This window comes from Vespa crabro, chromosome 12 (genome assembly GCF_910589235.1).
Source record: "Vespa crabro chromosome 12, iyVesCrab1.2, whole genome shotgun sequence".
NCBI classification, from domain to species: Eukaryota; Metazoa; Arthropoda; class Insecta; order Hymenoptera; family Vespidae; genus Vespa; species Vespa crabro.
In genome coordinates, this window is record NC_060966.1 from 3,451,923 (window position 1) to 3,473,319 (window position 21,397).

The following is a 21,397-nucleotide window of genomic DNA, read 5'->3' on the forward strand; positions in this document are numbered from 1 at the left end:
GATGAAGATATGTACACACACACAAAGACAGACATGTATATGTACATATTAAAAGTAGTTTATAAATATAATTATTAGTAAAAATGAATTGTTCCATGAAATGAGGTTTTATGGGTGATGATAATAATGACGATGATAATAATGATAATGATGATGATCGATATGCTCTAATTATTTTAGACGGAAATAATTTTCTACATAGTCTACATAGAGAAGAGGTATCATGCTCCTTCTAATAACTTTTCTAAACGCTCATAAGAGAAAAATGGTATCGAAGAGATTCATATTCTTAGAATTAATTTCTACAACTTGTAATTCATCAAAAAAAAAAAAAAAAAAAAAAAAAAAAAAAAAAAAAAAAAAAAAATCGTTCATATATCGTAGAATAAATCCTACGATGATCTCTCTTTTTCTCTTTTCTCTCTCTCTCTCTCTCTCTCTCTCTCTTTCTCTCTACGTAAGCGTAATTAATTATTAATTAATAGCAAAAGTACAGACCTTTTTAACCAAACGCTTCGCCATTTTCATTGTTCTTCTGTCAAAGGCTGCCACGTTACTATCCCTTTTACCAAATATTTCTATGTATTCTTTCTAATGCTATCATCCTAACAACTAAACCTATTAGCTCGGTCGAATACGACGTTGTTACGCAGGGTGAATCCCTCTTTTTACATTTCTATAATGTAACAGACAACTAACTGGCGCACAACGTTTTAAAAATTTGTTGACGTAGGTGAGAGAGAGAGAGAGAGGAGAGAGAGAGAGAGAGAGAGAGAGAGAGAGAGAGAGAGAATTGGCCGAATGCCATTCGATCGATACTTCGTACCATCCTAATTCGCTGACAATGTCAGTCATGACTTATCAATTCTCATTACCATTTATATTGTCGATATTAAAAACACAATTCTGTTTCTGACAAACCTAATTTTATATCTACATATATATACACATGAGCCTGTTCACTTTGCCACATCGATTAATTATATATAAAACAATAAAAAAAAAAAAAGAAAAAATGGAGAAATATGATGAAATAATATAAATTGCTATTTAAAATTCACTTTAAAATATAAATTCAAATGAACATTGTAGATTGTACAAATGCCATGGTATAATTTTAATTCAATAACGTATAAAATAAATAAGATGGAATAATATTAGAATAAACATTATTATTGAAATAAATTATATTTTATTCGATGGAGAAAAAAAGTTTTATCATTTTATGATATTTAAATAACGAAAATTAGGAAAACTTATTATGAATATAAAAAGTGAGGATTCCATTCAAATACTTTGATATTTAAATTTTTTTAAAAACTCAAAAAGTGAAATTGATCGATTTGATTTGTTAATGGTTCCTATATATATATATATATATATATATATATATATATATATATATATATATATATATATATATTGCCTGTCTTGTTTGTTTTTATTTTATTTTTGCTCGATAAAATAATTAATCATATATATATACATATATAATGACGATTAAAAAGACTCCCGGTATCATGCATCATCATGCTGATTTATTTCAACAGCCTCATGACGCAACTAGAGGCTATCATTAGCAGACAAAAAAAAGATTGTCAACGCTGTATCACATCTAACGCAGCACCAAGGAAAATCAATTAGAAGGATGACCGTCATTGAATTGACCCGAGGGAATTTACACTGAGATTACGAGATGTTTTATCAATATTTGTGTCTTACCAATAAATTACAGAATATATATGTATATATATATATATACATATATATATATATGTACTTATGTATGTATGTATATACAGGATGTCTGTCCATAGATGTTTGAGATAAAATATCTCAAAACTGATTGTAGTAACAATAAAAATATTATTAATAAAAATTTCCACCAATCTCCAAGTCAATCAATCAGCTGACAATGCTTGTCAGTAAATAATTGCTTGTAAACAATTTTTTTATTTTTTATCTTTTTCTTTCTTTTTATATATATATATATATATATATATATATATATTTTTTTTTTTTTTTATTGAATCCGTGATCTTTTCGAGTTATGAAAGTCAATATAATTCCGGTTTTTTTGTTTAATTTTTTATTTCTTTTTAAATGGACACCTACAATTTCTTTTGCACATTTGTATAAATAGTAACGATCGTTCGCAATAAAAAAAAAAAAAAAAAAAAAAAAAAGATAAAAAATCGTATTCAATAAAAATTTGTCTACAGTGCATCATCGTTTACGAAAATATCATAACAACGTTTTAAGTATCGAAATAAATGCTTCGTTTGATATTACGATTCGACAAAAAAAATTTAATCAGACTAGATAATATTGTATTTTGACGTCAATTACGTCGAAAACAAAATTATTGACCTTCAACTCGGCAAAATATATGATTGATTGATTTGTAAATAGTCTTTTCGTATGACATGTAGTATGAATTGCAATAGAATTTGAATATAATTGGTCAATCGTTAAGAATATCGATTATCTCGATAAAAGACACATAGTAGCTATTTTTTTTTTTTTTTTTTTTTTTTTTAATTGAATGCGACTTTGATTATAAATTCGTTAAAAAAAAAAAAACAGGAAAAAAAAAGGAAAAAAAAGCTATATTGACTTTTATAACTCAACAAGATTACAAGTAAACAAAAATATTTTTATGTACACTATATAGCCGATTCAGAATCTTACAAAATATATGTTACATCCTGTATATATACAAATCTTTTGATATTACTTCAAAATATGTAATCCTTTCTTTCTTTCTTTTTTTTTTTTTTTTTTTATTAATATTATTTTTTATACCTATCAGGCATATGAAGATGTATAAATGAAAGAAAAAAAATATATATATATATATAATAAAATAATAGTAATAATAATAATAATTTCGTTACTTTCAATTCGATGTTAAGCTGCTTTTCCAAGGATAAAAGTCGAAGATCTGTGAATAGACCTTCCTGACTCGGTGACGAAGGTCCCATTGGTGACAGAGGTGTGTCTGAAATAAAAATAGTCATTGTACCATAACGGAAACGAATATCAAGTAATGAAATTCTTTTATGGTTATGCCCTACCCTAAACCCCCATAGAAAACCCGAGCGATCAACATTAAACACCTTTATTCGTGTTTTTTCATGGCTTTGATATAAATTTAAAGGGGATATATTTGTGATAGATCATGGTTATAAATGTTTCAATCGATTATCATTAAAATTGATCTAAAAAAAAAAAATATCTTCGGAAAAGAGCAATTGACTTTTTAAAATCATTTGGGAACTTTTGATTTACCCTATATAACACGTATTTTACGAGCACTCCTATAATATGATACTTTTGATAAATGATTTTGGTATAATAAATAAAATTAGAATATTTGTTTTTTTTTTCTTTTTTTTTTATGACAATGAAAAGATTAAAAATTCGAACTTTAAGGTGACAGTTTTAAATTGTTAAAAAATTTTTTAATTCTTACGAAATTTTGTCTTTAAAAGAAATTTCTTTACCATTATTGTTATATATTTATTTTTATTTATTCATATTTATTTTTATTTATTTATTTTTTATTTATTAATTTTTTACTTTTATTATTACTTTCAAGTGAAATGTTATGAAATATTAGTAGAATAATAATTTTGATTTATGTTAATTCATTTTTAATGCGACGAATTTGTAAACTATTAGCAAATCTTTAAAATGTGAATTTAATTTTATTTTTTCAAACGGAATATCAAATTTAGTATGTATGATTTTGATTAATATATGGTATTATAGAAAAGATTATTTATAAAAGGACACAAAAAAAATTATTTTTAAAAAATTAAAAAATATATACCATATATATATTTTTAACTTAGATAGGTTTAATATTTCGATAAATTTTATGTCATTATAATTTTATTTTTTATTTACCGTTTTTACGTTTTATTTTTTTTTTACCATTAAAAAAATTTTTAAATAATTAGAAAATATATTTTTTTATTTTTTGAAATCAAAATTATGACTCGATTGATAACACGAAATTCCGTATTATATGAGAGCCTATTTTACATAAAGAGTTTACATATTTACAATGTAGACAAATTTGCGTTATTAATTATTATATATGACGTCAATATTATAAATGAAATATAAATATTTAAAGTCAATTGTTTTGAAAAAACTAAAAAAAAAATATATATATATATATTTAATCAATACATAATTTAAATATTATATTTATTATTATATTATTAAATATTATATATAAATATTATATCTTTGTATTAAAAAAAGTTACATTATCTTGATTACGAATTATCAAATAATAAAAAAAAAATTCAAAAAAGAATAGAAAATATATGTGTGTATGTATCTCTTTGATTATATATCTATTGTGTAACACGAAATATATCTTCTGTATTATAGATCGATCTATTGTAATTTGCTTTAAATGTCTTTGGCCAATGGCGTTTAATCGATTTCATCGGCATCGATTCTTAATAAATATTATCTCCGACGATATTTCAATTCTGACAGAACAATCGATATATTCTATTTTTCGTCATACGCTTTGTAAAACCTATTTTTTCATTGTGAATTAAAAATCATGGTATAGTGCAACATAATATAGATTTATCAACTGGTCAAAATTATTGGTTAACACAATTTTCATAAAAATTATCATTTAAAAATTTCATCGTTTTTTTTTTTTTTTTTTTTTTTTCAAAAAATTACTATCTTTACTATTGTATACAGGTGTGTGTGTGTGTGTGTGTGTGTGTGTGTGTGATCATTTTTATTATATAAATTCATTTTTTTTATTAAAATTCTCACTTCTTCAATATTTTTTATTTCAAAATCTTCTTTTTATTTTCTTCAACTTTTTATGAAATATATATGAGATAGATATATTTCAATATATTGATATAATTATCGATAGTTCATTAGTACATTAGTTAACACGTTTACTATACTGATTCTACCGTTTTGATAATAAACCAAACTTGAAAGGTCACTATTCAGGTTAATGTGATATTTCTATCATTGAGAGATAAAGTGTTAGAAAACAATAGTTGATATCGCTATTACATATTCTGCGACGATATTTTCAGTACTTTTTAAGCCGTGCAACGATAACGGTACTTACACGCGCCGTTCTGATGAGTTGTCAGTTGCGCAATGCAGCTTTCTTCAATTCCGCGCACATTTATTACTTCGCAATTGGCTGCTTAGATATTTCCATTTATCATGAATAAAAACAGAAATAGGAGGAAGATTGATCGGAATTACGGGGAGAAAAAAACAAAATATTTACTAGGAAAAGGTCACGCACAAAAAAAAAAAAGAAAAAAAAAAGAGAATACATCGATCATTCGTTACATAAGTATAGATTTGGCATGAAAATTAATTGTCAAAAAATACGTACTTGTTTCAAAAAAATTATTTGATATTGAAATATCATCATTTACAAATCATTATTAAATGCTTTAATAATGACTTATAAAAAAAAAAAAAAAAAAAAAAAAAAAAAATCTTTATTCGTACAAAAATAGAAAATTTTCTCCATAAATAACTATAATCATCTTCATGGTGGGAGTTCAAAATTGAGTGACTATAGTTCACAGGGAGCTTTATACTTGAATTGAATAGTGCATAACTATAATATATATAGTTATTTTAATATATATATACAGTCACACATAATATATACGTGTAGAGTGAATTCGAGAGACTTCCAGTTTGAATGACTATAGTTACCTTTAGTATAGTACGAAAATTTCACGTTTAATAATATAGTCATCGCCAATATAAATATTGGCTGACTATAGTCATCTTTATCATAGAAGAATGATTCAACGTTTAAATAAACAATGAGGATTTAATGTTCATTGATTATAATGAGTCTTAATACAGAACAAACGTTCGATTTTGAATGACTATATCCATTTTTAATATAAATGTGGACTGATTATAATTACTATTAGTATACAGCGAACATTAAGTGACTATAGTATTGTATTACAATGAACGTTCAACTTCGAATGAATATAATCATCTTTAATATAAATCTTGGCTGATTATAGTCATCTTTATCATAGAAGAATGATTCAACGTTTAAATAAACAATGAGGATTTAATGTTCATCGATTATAATGAGTCTTAATACAGAACAAACGTTCGATTTTGAATGACTATATCCACTTTTAATATAAATATTGACTGATTATAATTACTATTAGTATACAGCGAACATTAAGTGACTATAGTATTGTATTACAATGAACGTTCAACTTCGAATGAATATAATCATCTTTAATATAAATCTTGGCTGATTATAGTCATATTTTAATAGTCATATTTTACAGAGAATGTTCAACGTTGAATGACTATAATCATCTTTTGATATAGTACGAGGGAATTCGACCTTTTTGGATGATTATAATCAATTAGGATATAAAACGAACGTTGTTCTCTAGTCACCTTTAATAAGGAAATAATTAAATTCGTCGATAGTGAAATCAACGCGAATGTTCCCGAGGCCCAGTTCCCGCGTATTCATCAGAAGCAGGCAGAACGTGACGATGTTGTGGCTCGAAACTCCCACGCAATCTGACACCTGTCTACAGGGAATACAGAAAAAAAAAAATAACTTGAAAAGAAACTATTCATCGCTTTGTTTCTCTCTGTCTCTCTCTCTCTCTCTCTCTCTCTTCTTTCTCTCTCTCTCTTCGTTCTTTTGTTGTTATGTAGACCGTTAGGAACGAATTTCTCACTGGTTAGTTTTCATCTCTCGGATTCGCGATAACGTTTGTCCCGTCTAGTTAAATTCTCTTAAAGTTGTAACGATGTAATGTTGAAACAGATAAAGAAAGACTGAGAGAAAGGTTAAAGTTCAGATCTCTCACGTATCTCGATATAACTGTTCGCGAAAATAACTTCTCGGAAGATTGAAATTTCTCTCTTCTAATATTTCTAATTTTTTTTTTTTTTTTTATATTTCACAAGGATAATGTTTCTTAGCTAATCATAGTATTTGAAATATCTTCGTTGCTTTTAACGATACGACGAATTTTTCCTTAAAAAAAGAAAAAAAAAAAAAAAAGAAAAAGATGTTCGATCCAACGACGATATTTTAATTAATATGGCTTCTTCCTTTTTCTTTTTTTTTTTTTTTTTCTTCAATGTCATCTTTCTCTCTTGAGATATTCAAGGTCTTCGATGTATGTGTTATTCTCTTTTATATCGTATATAATATATTTTTTTTTATTGTTACAGTTAGGTTATTTAAAAAAAAAAAAAAAAAATCGAAATCAACATTAACAGATTTAATTTATACCGTAACGATACATCATATAATATTATATTTAATTAATCGTTTTATAATTTACATATTGTAAATAACAAATGAATGATATTATTTTTACATTGATTAAAATGAAACACCATGTATATCTGTATATATATATATATATATATATATATATATATATATATATATATATATATATATATTTTCCATATGTCGAACTTCTTTTCCCTAAAATGTTGACGCACGATTAGTTACAAAAAACGAAAAATAAAATACAAAAATAAATAAACAAAATACAAAGAAAAGTATATTTAAAAAATTGATTAGTACTTTTGAATCAAAAACGATGTCTACTTTTTGTTTTTTCCTCTTACCATTGTCAGAAACAACGAAAATATTTAAACTGCTCAATTTAAACGAAACGTCCTATATAATCTCTTTACACTTTGATCTATGTCCCTGATGATTCAAAACAAAAAACAAAAAAAATAAAAAAATAAAAAAAGAAACAAAAAGAAAAAGAAAAAACACTATAATCTAATTACCATAAAAACGTATCATTGAAAAGATAACGCTTATTATTTGTTATTCCGAAAAAATAATTCCTTTAATCTTGGGCAAGTAAATCTCATTCATCCTTGAAACGATCGAACAATCGATAGATCGATCGATTCTCTTGATATATCCTCAAATCGGCAGAATAACAAATATGAATATCGTCGATCAAAGGAAAAACAATGAAAAGATAAATCTAATGGAATCACGGGTAGTCCATTATATAATAAGGCGTCGATAAGACGAGAAGAATCGAATCGAATCGAATCGAATCGAAACGAATCGAAACGAATCGAATCGAATGGAATGGAATCGAATCGAATGGAATCGAATCGAAACGAATGGAATCGAATGGAATCGTTTCGAGCAAAGGCTATTCTGATACTACGGAATGGAGGCTGATTTATGCGAGTAAGATATAAAGAAAGAAGCGTTTCGAAAGATCGGCTATATAAAAGTTAGTATAGTGTAAGGGCCACGTTTCAGGATATCCGGTTCTGAGAGTACACAGACCGGTTGCTGAGTCTAATAACCGAGTGAACAGTTTTATATACTTTTACAGGTGTGTGTCTATATATTTACAAGTATATATCTATACTTGTATATGTATGTAATTATATATATATATATATATATATATATATATATATATACCGGTCTATTAATATATTTATGCAAATAATTATGTATTTATTTACAAATACACACATACATATATGCGCGCGCGTGTGTGTGTGTGTGTGTGTGATTTAAAGTACGTATATTTATATAGACATTAACAAGAAATTCTTATATACGTATTTATATGAAATTACATATATATACATACAAGTATATATACAGAATATATATATACAGAGTATATAAGTATGTATTAGTACTAATACTAGTAAAAAAAAAAAATTATTCCGTTATAAAATATATACATCTCTGATATCATCGTATCCGATCTAATATATAATAGATCATCTTCCCGATGATCGAAGCTTTATTATACGTTATTATACGAAACGTTTTAAAAAAAAAAAAAAAAAAAAAAAAAAAAAAAAAAACGTTGAAAATTCTTTTTTCAATCTGTTAACGAGGATAACGCGCAACCAGATACATGAATAAAATGAATAAAATGCTTTTCGGAATAAAGTGTGTCATAACAACGACGCACTCTGTATATTCTACGACAGGAACCGATAGATAGAGATAGAGATAGAGATAGAGATACAGATAGAGATAGAGATAGAGAGAGAGAGAGAGAGAAGCAATTGCAGTCATCCGTTCGAGCAATCAATTCTCCTTTGCGTAATGATGCTGCTGCGACTCGTTTGTCTTCTTTATATAAAGTGATCGTTTAAATTTGTCGATTACTAAAAATATTTAATATTGTATGTTTCATTACTTAATTTTTATTTATGTTCGTCAATATAAAGAAAAAAAAAAAAATATATATATATATTTTTCTTTTATTATTATTTATTACTTTTATTATTATTATTATTATTATTATTATTATTATTATTATTATTATTATTATTATTATGTAAGTATATAATAATATATAAATGATTACGTAGCATGCGATTGAATAGAATTATTTTTTATAAATAATATTTTTTATTTCATTTGTTAGACATCGTGGTTGCATTAGATTATTTAAAATGATACGATTTTTAAATGAAAAAGAAAAAAAGAAAAAAAGTTGTAAAGAAATTGCATAAACAAGTATTCTATATATATATATATATATATATATATATATGTTGTATATATTGTTTATTTTATTATTTATCAGATTATTATAATTTATTGTATACTTAACGTGTGATTACTTTTATAATTTATTACATTTTATTCTCTCTTTCTTTCTTTTATATTTTATTATAAATATTATAAAATAAAAAGAGATATTTTGATAATTAATTACGTGTATATATATATATATAAAAATATATATATATATATATATATATATATTTTATTAGATATTACGTTTACTAACTTTGAAAAGTTTTGAATATTCTATTTCAGTAAATGGTTACAATAATAATTTTTCATGTATGTTACTAATAAATAAATAAAGTTTTTCTTTAATTATAATTCTCATTATATTATTTTTATCACGTAAAATATAAAAATAATTTAAATGATATAAAAAAATTAATAATTAATAATTTAATACTATAAAATGATTAATAATTAAATTAAATAAAATATAAAAATTCATTTATTTTTAATTTACTTGATTTTCAAAATAACAAATTGATAGAAAATAATTTCTCAATTTACATATTTGAAATGATCATCTCTACGATCATAACAATATTGATTTTAATAGGAAAAGCGTCATTTCGTATGAATACAAAAAAAAAAAAAATTATGAAAAATATGATCGAATCGTTATTTTTATTTTTTAATTAACATATTTGCAATGATGATATTTATGTTCGTAACGATAATGATTACATCAACAATATATAAAAAAAAAAAAGAGAAATTTGAAATATATCATTTTGACGGGATACATAAAAAATACATTCGATTAACTATCTATATATATATATATATATATATATATTTAGTTTCTCATTTAATTTGAAAATAACGAAGGAACGAAAATAATTAATAATAATGTAATTTACACGATTGCAATGACGATTTCTATGATCGTAACAATAACGATCTGATTAATATATAAAAGGAGAGATTTAAAATTCTTTTTTGTTGGATCAGAGTTAGTTTTTGATTTGAACAAAATTTTATAACAAAATTTGTTTCCTCGATGAAATATATCTTTAGAAATTTTGACGAATTTACACGAATAGAAAAGTCAATTTTAAAGCGAAAGCTGACAAAGAACTTCCGATTACGCGTTATTATTATCCGTGTACTGGTGGTACCACGTCATTACGGTACGCTCGCTAATTAACCAGAAAGCGCCATTGTAGTTTGGCCTCTGACTCGCAAACGTTAAAGTTATGAAGGTAGGTACATCTCGAAGGTAGTTACTCGAAACTATACGTCTATAATCACGCACGTACACCTGCGGCCATAAATGGCGTATTGTGTAAAGATTACTTCTCTATTCGATCAAATTTTCTTTATTGGATATATTTATTTTATGGTTTCGATCTTATTTCACAATTCAAAAAAAGAAAAAAAAAAGAAAAGTCAATAAATTTAAACAATAATTTCAATATCTATTGCAAAAATGATGACGAATCAATTGTGAGTCGAATGATTATTTATTTTTAAATTATTATATGGAATTTTATTAATTCTTTTTTTTTTTTTTTCTTTTTTTTCTGCTGTCGTAAGAATATCCATACGCGTATGTTACATTTATTTTCAATTATTAATATATATTTTGAGATAAGAATTTTATTGGAGAATAATTATTAATAAGATAGAATTTGTTTATTTTAATTATATAGTTCTTTTTTTTTTTTACTTTTTAATGTTTACATATCGTTAGATAAGAATTTTATCAGAATGATTATTTATTTAAGTTTTAGTTATAAAATGAAAAGCAAAAAAAAAAACGTATGATATATCTCCCTTGAATTTGATTAATATTTTATTATTTCAAAATTTTTCATTATTTTATATATCAATTTACATAAATAAAGAGAATAGAAATATTTCATTGTTTTATTTATCAATTTTATATAATTACTTTTCAAAGAATATTTTTCATCTATCGTTATAATATTATTACCTTCATTATTAATGATTTTTAATTTATCGAATGGAATATTTTCAGAAATAAATATTTTCTTTTATTTTGACATTAAAATTTATATTTTAGAATTATTACAAAAAAAAAAAAAAAAAAAAGAGAGAGAGAGAAAAACAAAGATATAAAAGAAAAGGACAAAAACTCAAAAATATTATTCATTTTGTAATCAATTTCACCTATTCAACACCTTATATGTTTATTCTCATCGTAATTGTATATACAATTGCTCGTAAATAACGTAAACTGAAAAGTACAATAATATGTTAAAGAATGATTAGTTTTAAATTCAAAACGAATATTAAAAGTCCATTGTCTGCAATTATTATAGAATAATAAATAATTGATCATAGGAACCTTTTAAACTCGGATGAATCTCTTTAAACTTCATTATTTAGAAATAACTGCCATCATTGGCTAATTGCTTCCTTTCAAATAGATATCAATCATTGCCTTGTCATAGCTTTATAGGTACATAAAAACCTTACTGACACATATTGATATTCTTCAGTGTAAATTAGTACCAGAGAAATGACATGTAATAACAGAGAAAGAAAGAGAGAGAGAGAGAGGGAGAGAGAGAGAGAGACAGAAAGAGAGAGAGAGAGAGTGAGTAAATTTATACATGTAACACATATGTAGTAAAAAAAAAAAATAATAAAAATAAAAATAAAAATAAATAAATAAATAAATAAATAAATATTGTCCGAATAAAAAAGAATTTCTCATAATGAGGACTTCGTAATGACGAATTTAAATGAAAGTTCAAACTTTTTTTTTTAAATATATTTTCTTAATAAATTTATTATTCATCGAGTTTAAATTAAATATTTAACGATAAAATTAATAATTAAGTAATTCAATTTAATTTAACTTTAATACGATTATAAACGTTATGTCATTATAAATTTGATTAAATTTATCTTGACATATTAATTTTCAAATTATTCATTTAAATTATTAAATATTAAATCTTTAATAATTTATCTTATCTTAAAAATTTTGATAGTTCGCATTATAAACTAATAAATTTTTAATAACTTTTTTGTATTATCTTTTTATTAATTTATTTGATTAATTAATTGATGAAATAAAAAATTTTTGGAACATTTTTAATTAAGTTTTACAAATTAACGTTTAATTGTATTTAAATTGATTTATAATATAATATAATATAATACAGTAATGTAAACATTTCCAGTAAAAAATACTATCTATTTATCTATATATGTATATATATATATATATATATATATATATATATATGTATGTGTATATATATATATATATATATATATATATATATATAAACACGTACACTCACATACACATATAGTATCACTTATGTTCGATAACAAAAATTATTTATACACGAATCCAGTAAAAAATCAAAAAAACTGTAGATAAAAAAAATGTCATTGAACTCTTTTATAAAAGGATACACCAAAAAAACGTCAAAAACTTTCCCATCCGGAAACAATCGTAGCCACTTCCATTAAATTTTCTAATTCTCAGAATAAATCCAATGATTATCGTCGAATACAAATCAGACATTGATGTGTAAGAAATTTTTTAAATAAAAAATACTTTCGTTATATACATATAAAAATATGAAATAATGCAAAATTGTTTATAGATACAATCAGATTAAAAAAAAAAAAATTGATTATCGTCGAATAGAAATCAAATCTGTGTTAAAATTTTTAAATAAAAAAACATTATCGTTATATTCAGATAAATTCCAACATTGTTTATTGAACGCAAACCAATAAAAGGAATTAAGAAAAATATAAATAAAAAACAAAAAATCTCACATATAATTTTATATAATAATAATTATTATTATTATATAATTGTTATTACTAATTTATTATTAATAATATTATAATATTTATTAATATTATAATTTATTATTAATAATTATCATTATTATATAATTATCATTACATGTAATTCTTATACATATATATAAAGAATTAAATAACATAAAACATATGATATAAATAAAATACTATATGTAGAATATATTATATATATAAAACCATAAAACATAAAAAAATACCATAAAAACATCTCGAAAATGTTTAATTTCTCCTGCCTCCTCCTCCCAATCCAAAAAAAACTTCCCTCGAATTTCTAAAAAGAATTCTCAAAAAAATAACCCTAAAACGATTATCATTATCTAAATAGTAACCAGATTCTTTGGATGATGGTTACTGCTGCGTTCCACGCCTATGCGTTGCAGCAGACACGTGCATCGGTCGGGGGGGGAACGGAGACGAGGACGGTGCATGTGCGCCGTACACAGGCCATGCCCGAATAAGGCGAAGCTGCGGAGTGAGACGGAACTCAGGGAACGCGTTTAAAAGAGCAAAAGAGAGAAAAAGGGAGAAAAAGAGAAAGAGAAAGAGGGAGAGAGAGAGAGAGAAACAGAAAAAAAGAGAGATAGATAGACAGATAGATAAATAGATAGATAGATAGATAGATAGATGGATAAATAGAGAGAAAAAGAAGGAGTACGAAACAAAAGCAAAAACAAAAACAAACAAAAAAGAAACAAGAAAGGAGAGATACACGTAAAGGAGAATACATCGACGCAAAGGGAGAAACGTAACGAGGATATCGTCTGGAATCCGTTCAACTCGAATTCAGAGCTGCGCTAGTTGCTTTTCATGGAACAATAGAGTGAAAACGGCACGAAAGAGGAGATAGAGGTTGAAGAGAGAGAGAGAGAGAGAGAGAGAGAGAGAGAGAGAGAGAGAGAGAGAGAGAGAGAGAGAGAGGGAGAGAGAGAGAGAGAGAGAGAGAGATGGAGGTGGAGTTGTAGCTGGAGTTGTTGGAGTTGAAGATGTAGGAGTGGTGAGAGAACTGAGGGATGAGGGAAGGTAAGAGGATGGGAGTTAAGGAGTGAAGTGGGGATGGAGGAAGGGGGTTAACTATAGCGCCGTGGGACAATACGCACATAAGAGAGAAGTCCGCAAAACCGTGCCATTAGCGCAACGCGGGAACACGTGCCCCATTATATTCCACGTTCCATAGAGACCGCCATGACGCCATGGGACAAAGACTTTCCTTGTTTTCGACTTCTCTCTCTCTCTCTCTCTCTCTCTCTCTCTCTCTCTCTCTCTCTCTCTCTCTCTCTTTCTTTTTTACTCTTCATTCCTCGCCCTTTTTCCGCCTCTACCATCCTGTCCTGGATATAGGACCTGGTTGACCAGTGCCTGGTTTTAGATCGAACGAGTGAACGAACGAGCGCACGCGACACGATGAATGGAATTATTGATGAAAATATGTATATAAATTAAGTTACTCGAAAAAAAGAAGGAGAAAGAGAGAGAAAGAGAAAGAGGGAGAGAACTAAAGAGGAGACTACCTCTTCGTTTTCGTCCATTTACGTCCCTTCCTCTTCTCTTTCGTTCGCCAATTTCGTCGGTTCAACGACTCCGCACTATATACTACGTGAAAGCGAAAAAGAGAAAGAGAGAGAGAGAGAGAGAGAGAAAGAGTGCGCATGCGCGATCCTCTAAACGCGGCTTATTTCGAATCTCCATGAGTCATTGTTTTTTTTAAAGATACTCCGATATTCTATTTTTAATATTAGATTCGCGTTGTCCGTGCGGTACTTTTTCTTTTTTTTTATTTTTTTATTTTCTTTTATTTTCTTTTTTCTCCTTTTTATTACACAAAATACGTCTGTCACAACGTACGTAAGTAGTTCTTATTTTAACTCTCTCTATAGCGTTATCTATAATAATCTTAAGTTAAAAGTAAGTACGATCTAAGAGGAAAAGGGACGAGATCAATAGTCTTTAAGTGATTTTTTTTAATAAGATCGATTACTTCTTTCCGAGATTTTTTTTAAGGATTATTTGTTTCCTTTTTCGTTTCTTATTTTTTTTTTTTTTTTTTTTTTTTTTTTTCGAAAAAAAGATAAGAGAGTTTCTCGATTCGTAGTTTTATTTTGTTACTAATGAATAATACACACATTTTATTATTTGTATTTTATTAATATTTTATATTATTATTCGATTATTTGATTATTAATATCATTCGTTAATATTAGGTTGAGGATAAAGAAATCCATTATTTTATTTTATTTCTTTTTATTTTTTTATTTGATCCAAATCCGAAACATGTTAAATAAAGCCTTGAAGTTCACGCAAAAATAATGGATTTCTTTTTCCCCAAACAATATATTCATATATATATATATATATACATATATATATTAATGAATATATTGTATTATAAGATATAAATAGAATATATATTTAATAATAATATATATATATATATATAAATATATATTTCTTATATTTATTAATATACGAATATATAAATATTTAATAAAAATTTATAGTATAATATATATATATATATATATATGTTTGATTTTTAATATTAATGAATAATATCAATAATCAAAATAATTTAATAATAATATAAAATATTAATACGTTCGAATCATATATTCGAATCATACATTTGCAACTAAATATCAACACTTTAATCCTCTATCTAAATAAATTCGATACATCATCCTTGTATAAAAATCAATATTTAATCAATCTCACAGAATAAGAAAAGAAATTATCGAATTATCATATTAGAAAAACTTAAATTTTATTTTTAGAATAATCTACCCTTTTATTTATCTCCTCTCTCTCTCTCTCTCTCTCTCTCTCTCTCTCTCTCTTTTTTCTTTCATAGGTAGAAATAATGATTATAACGAGCACGTCGTTCGCTCAACGACGCGCGATAAATCGAAGGCCGACGCTTCCTCTCTCCATTCATAAGTTTTCCCGCATCACGGACGCTCCTTCCCCACGGCAACGTAATTCATTACAGGCAGGCGTTCATAAACCGTGACCGGAGGGAGCTAATACTCCTCCTACGTCGTACGTTAACTCACCTAAGAACTCGATATTGTTCTTGTCGCGAATGGGGATGCGATGGAGGTACTTATTACCGAACTAATTAAAATAATTAACATAGCTTGAGAGTAAAACCAAAGGATCCAAGACGTAAGAAATTTATTCAACAGAATTATACTTTGTAAATCGCTTTCAAAGGCCATCTTATCATTTTACATATTTAATATTATCGATAACTTATCATGCACCAGACTATACAATTAAAAACAAATAAATTACTTTAAAGTCGAATAATCAATTTGAAATGATCCGAACAATAATATGAACTTTGTTTTATATTAAAAAAATATATATATATATTTTTTTTCTCTAATAAACCATTTAATAATATTTATGAGTGATTTAATAATAATAATAATAATAATAACTTTTATATATGTATATATAAATAGTTATGTTTATATAACGAGTATGTTTGTAAAATATATAAAATGATAGTTTTAATGTGATAGTAAATTTTGTAAAATAAATTATTATAAATCGAATAATGAATTTAGAATAATCTAAGCAAAAATATGAATTATAATTTATATTAACAAATCATCTAATAATATTATATATATATATATACATATATGTTTTAATAAATGTTTTAATAAATCATTTAATAATATTAATAAATAATTTAATAATATATAGATACATATATAAATAGTGTACTATATACTTCAATGCGAATATGCTTGTAAAAAGTTTTCGAAGGCCATCTTGTCGATTTACATGTTACAATCATCGATAAATTATGTGCCATACTTATTACATTTTTTCAAATTAATCACTATAATAATAAATTTCAAATAATACAAGTAAAAGCGTTAACCTGTGATTTATTAATTAATCATTTGATAATAATAACAAGTAATTCAACAATAATAATAAGTAATATATTAATCGATGGTAGAATAATTCTTATGAATTATTTTTGCTTTTAATATAAATTGAAAATTTCAAATTAAATTGAAATTAAATTGAAAGTTTTTTTTTTTATATATAAGAACAATGTTATTTATATATTTGTAATTTATATACGGAAATTATTATAACTGTCATTTTTTAATATTAGCGATCATTTTAACTGTATATTAATAATATGTTCATTTCCATGATGTTGATCAATAAATAATGATATTATTCTAAATTTTAATAATTAATTATTATAAGTCGAATAAAAAAATCTCCAATGACATAAATAATAGCATGAATTAAAATATTCATTTTTCGTTAATTTTCTTTGCTATAAAATCATCAAGAAAATCTTTATTATAAATAAAATGATAATAAAGCTACGAATAAAAAAATAATTGCTATTTCGAATATTAATTAATTATTAAAATTCGTTTAACGAATGTTGAATAGCATCAAATAATATTCCAAAATAAGAAATGAGTTATTTGACAATTAATAATTGTTATTACTGTCATTAATAGCTTTCATTTTTAAAAAAATAAATATTTTTTTTATTTTTAAAAATATATATATATATATATATATATATATATATATATATATATATACATACATTATTATTTCTAAGATTAAATAATTAGTTCAATAATCTTCACTGATTTCAAACATTATATTAAATGGTATTAAAACAATATAAAAAAAAAATTTTTAACTATCTGACTTTTTGAAAATCCGTAAAACCATTAATTAATTTAATAATTAATTAATTTTTAACAGTAATTTTATTGAGAATTTAATTAACAAACATAATGTTTGATAACAATTAAATTTCCCAATGAAACGAATGAAAGCAATATATAAACAAAACTGCAATCGATTATCTCGATATTTATAATATTTTAAGCATTTTTTTTTTTACAATTTTCTTACAAAACAGAAAATGTATTTTTATTTGATTAATAATTTATCAAAACCAATGTCAAAATCAACATTGTACATTATATATACATTATTGATGTAATTTTTATGTAATCATACAGTTTTTATTATACATTTACATACACACACACGCGCGCGCATGCATGCTCATTTACATACATACACTGTATTCTATACAGTAATAAATACAAAATTATCGTAAGAGAGTGAACGTGTTAACTAGACGCTTACGTCAACCAGATGTGTCACATAAAGACCATAAGTCATCCTATTATAGATATTCACTATCGTACAAAACATGGATATTAACATAACCGCAATGGCAATACGATTGAAAAAAAAAAAAACTATGATCGTTAATATTCGATTTTATTTTATATATAATCTTTTTTGTTTATCGAAAATAAAAAAATTATTACTAAATCACTCACTGTTCACTATTCTAGTCAATTATAAAGAATCATTTTAAAAAGCAAGATAAAACACTCTTCCATAATCCATGATATCCTATACATGACACACACACACACACACACACACACACACACACACACACACACACAGATCTCACACAGATCACAACATAACACAAACAGAGACACACATAAACACATAAAGCATAGCGCAATCCAACACACAAACACACACGTATTCCATTCTAAACGATTAGGTAAGACTAGGAATAGATAGAGACCGAGATATAGAGATAGAGATAAAGATAGAGAGAGATAGAACAATTTGCGACGTGACCGAATAAAGAAAACGTTCTTTTTACCGCAAAACGTACGAGCAAGGTGTCAATTTACATAAATTACGGCAAAAGTATTATCGAGAAGGTTTTACATAAAGTCCGAACCACGAAAACCCTATATATATATATATATACATACATAGGGTGTCTCATTTTAAAAGTATCTTTGAAACTTCCATTAAGATACCGTAATGGAATATCGTTAAAAAAGTTATAATGTGGGTGTTCGTTCAATTCGTATCGATATTATCAACAACTTTCGTTAGATATGAAAAGAATCGATTTCCATACAGAAAAACAGAGAGAGAGAGAGAGAGAGAGAAAGAGAGAGAGAAAATTGTTATGATAATTTACTTATCTCAAAATCGCAATCGTTCTCTAATAAAACAAATAAAATATATTTTATTTGTTTAAACAATGTAAAAATACAATGTAAAATAAATACAAAAGTATAATACTAAATAAAAATAAAATAAAAAAATACAAAAAATCAATAGGACCGATAAGTTTAAAATGGAACCACCCTATATATATGTCTTTACAAATATATATATATATATATATATATATATATATATACATGTATATACATAACTCGTACATTCGCATCGACATATATAGAGACTTGATATTGAATGGTTATCGACATTTAAATTATTAGCAACGGGGAGCCACCGTTTTACGCCAATCGAGTAAATTGCTTCGAACGTATATTAACTTTGCACAATGTAAAAATATTACACGTGAAAAAATTTTTATCGATCGATAGACGGGACCGCGTGTACTCTTATATTTAACTTTCTTCAAACTTTTAGTCTCACGCTCCTGCCGTATTCTTTTCCTTGAGGGCTTATACGAATCGGTTTTATTGGGAGGTTACGATCCGTATAATACTTTTCGTTTATAACATATATATTTATATATATATATATATATATATATATATATATATATATATATACACAGGGAATACAGGCCCACGGAATTGGGCCATTGCTATATCATTGAAAGAATTGGAGATCGAGATAAAATATCATACAACCAAATTAAATGGTATTAAACGCAACATAATTCTATGAAACTTTCATGTATTATTGTTCATCGGTCCGATTTGCAAAGTATAATTGCAACTTTTTCTTTTTCTTTTTAATAAAACTAATTTTGAATACATTAATCGATCCAGTTTTTGATCCTTTTACAACACACATTAATAATGTGATTTCTTGAAAATTGTTAGTTTAGATTATACTGAACGTGCTGAATTATTTCAATGTTTCAATACATTCAGACGAATTCTTGAAAGAGAGTGGGAGAGTGGGGTGGGTGGGAGGAAGAACACTTGGTACTGTCTCGAGTTGAGTACATCTCTTTTTTTTTTTCATTTGTTTTGCTTCTCAAAAATCAATCAATAAAATCATCACAAACGTCAGACCATAGTAGATCATACGTAGTAATTTCATCATTGACGTGTATTTCCTTTTTTTTTTCTTTTTTAATCGATACAATCATAAACGTACAAATTATTATCGACAAAATTTTATTGACTTCGTACGGATAAAAAAAAAAGAAGGAACACGCGTCGGATGACTAACAAAACCAAAAATAAAAAAAAAACTAGGCAAAAAATTGTAAAGTCGCCATGAAAAACTGTTCAAAGAGAAAGAGCATGTTTGAAATTAAAATAACACCTGAATTAATCATTTTCAGGAATAACATTATTAACATGCTTTCTGGAAGGACGCAAAAATTGCATCGATTAATGTATTCAAAAATTTAATGTATTCAAAAGTTTTATTATTTAAAAAAGAAAAAAAAAGTACGATTGCACCTTGCAACTGTACCAATGCACAGAAATGTATAGAAATTTCATAGAATTATATAGCGTTAAAAATACCATTTAATTTTATCGTGTGATATTTTTCTTAATTTCCAATCTATATTTTTGCTATTTATTTGCTATATCTTTTCTATATCAAGCTATATCTTTAACAACTCAGTCCAGTTCCATGGGACACCCTATATACGTACATACATACATACATACATACATACATACATACATACATACATACATACATACATACATACATACATACATACATACATACATACATACATACATACATACATACATACATACATACATACATACATACATACATACATACATACATACATACATACATACATACATACATACATACATACATACATACATACATACATACATACATACATACATACATACATACATACATACATACATACATACATACATACATACATACATACAT

The 21,397-nt window shown here is 25.3% G+C and overlaps 1 protein-coding gene across 4 annotated transcripts in view; it reads right to left on the reverse strand.

The window, feature by feature from the left end:
* The window catches only part of LOC124428508 (serine/threonine-protein kinase N), an 80,777-nt gene that overhangs the window by 19,834 nt on the left and 39,546 nt on the right, over positions 1-21,397 (reverse strand). For 3 of the 4 annotated variants that reach the window (XM_046972635.1, XM_046972634.1, XM_046972633.1), the window contains exon 4: positions 2,898-3,001. In XM_046972635.1, coding sequence (XP_046828591.1) covers positions 2,898-3,001 — 104 coding nt within the window. Of the gene's footprint in view, positions 1-2,897; positions 3,002-6,462; positions 6,603-21,397 lie in introns of all 4 variants that reach the window. The other variant, XM_046972637.1, reaches the window with a different exon arrangement.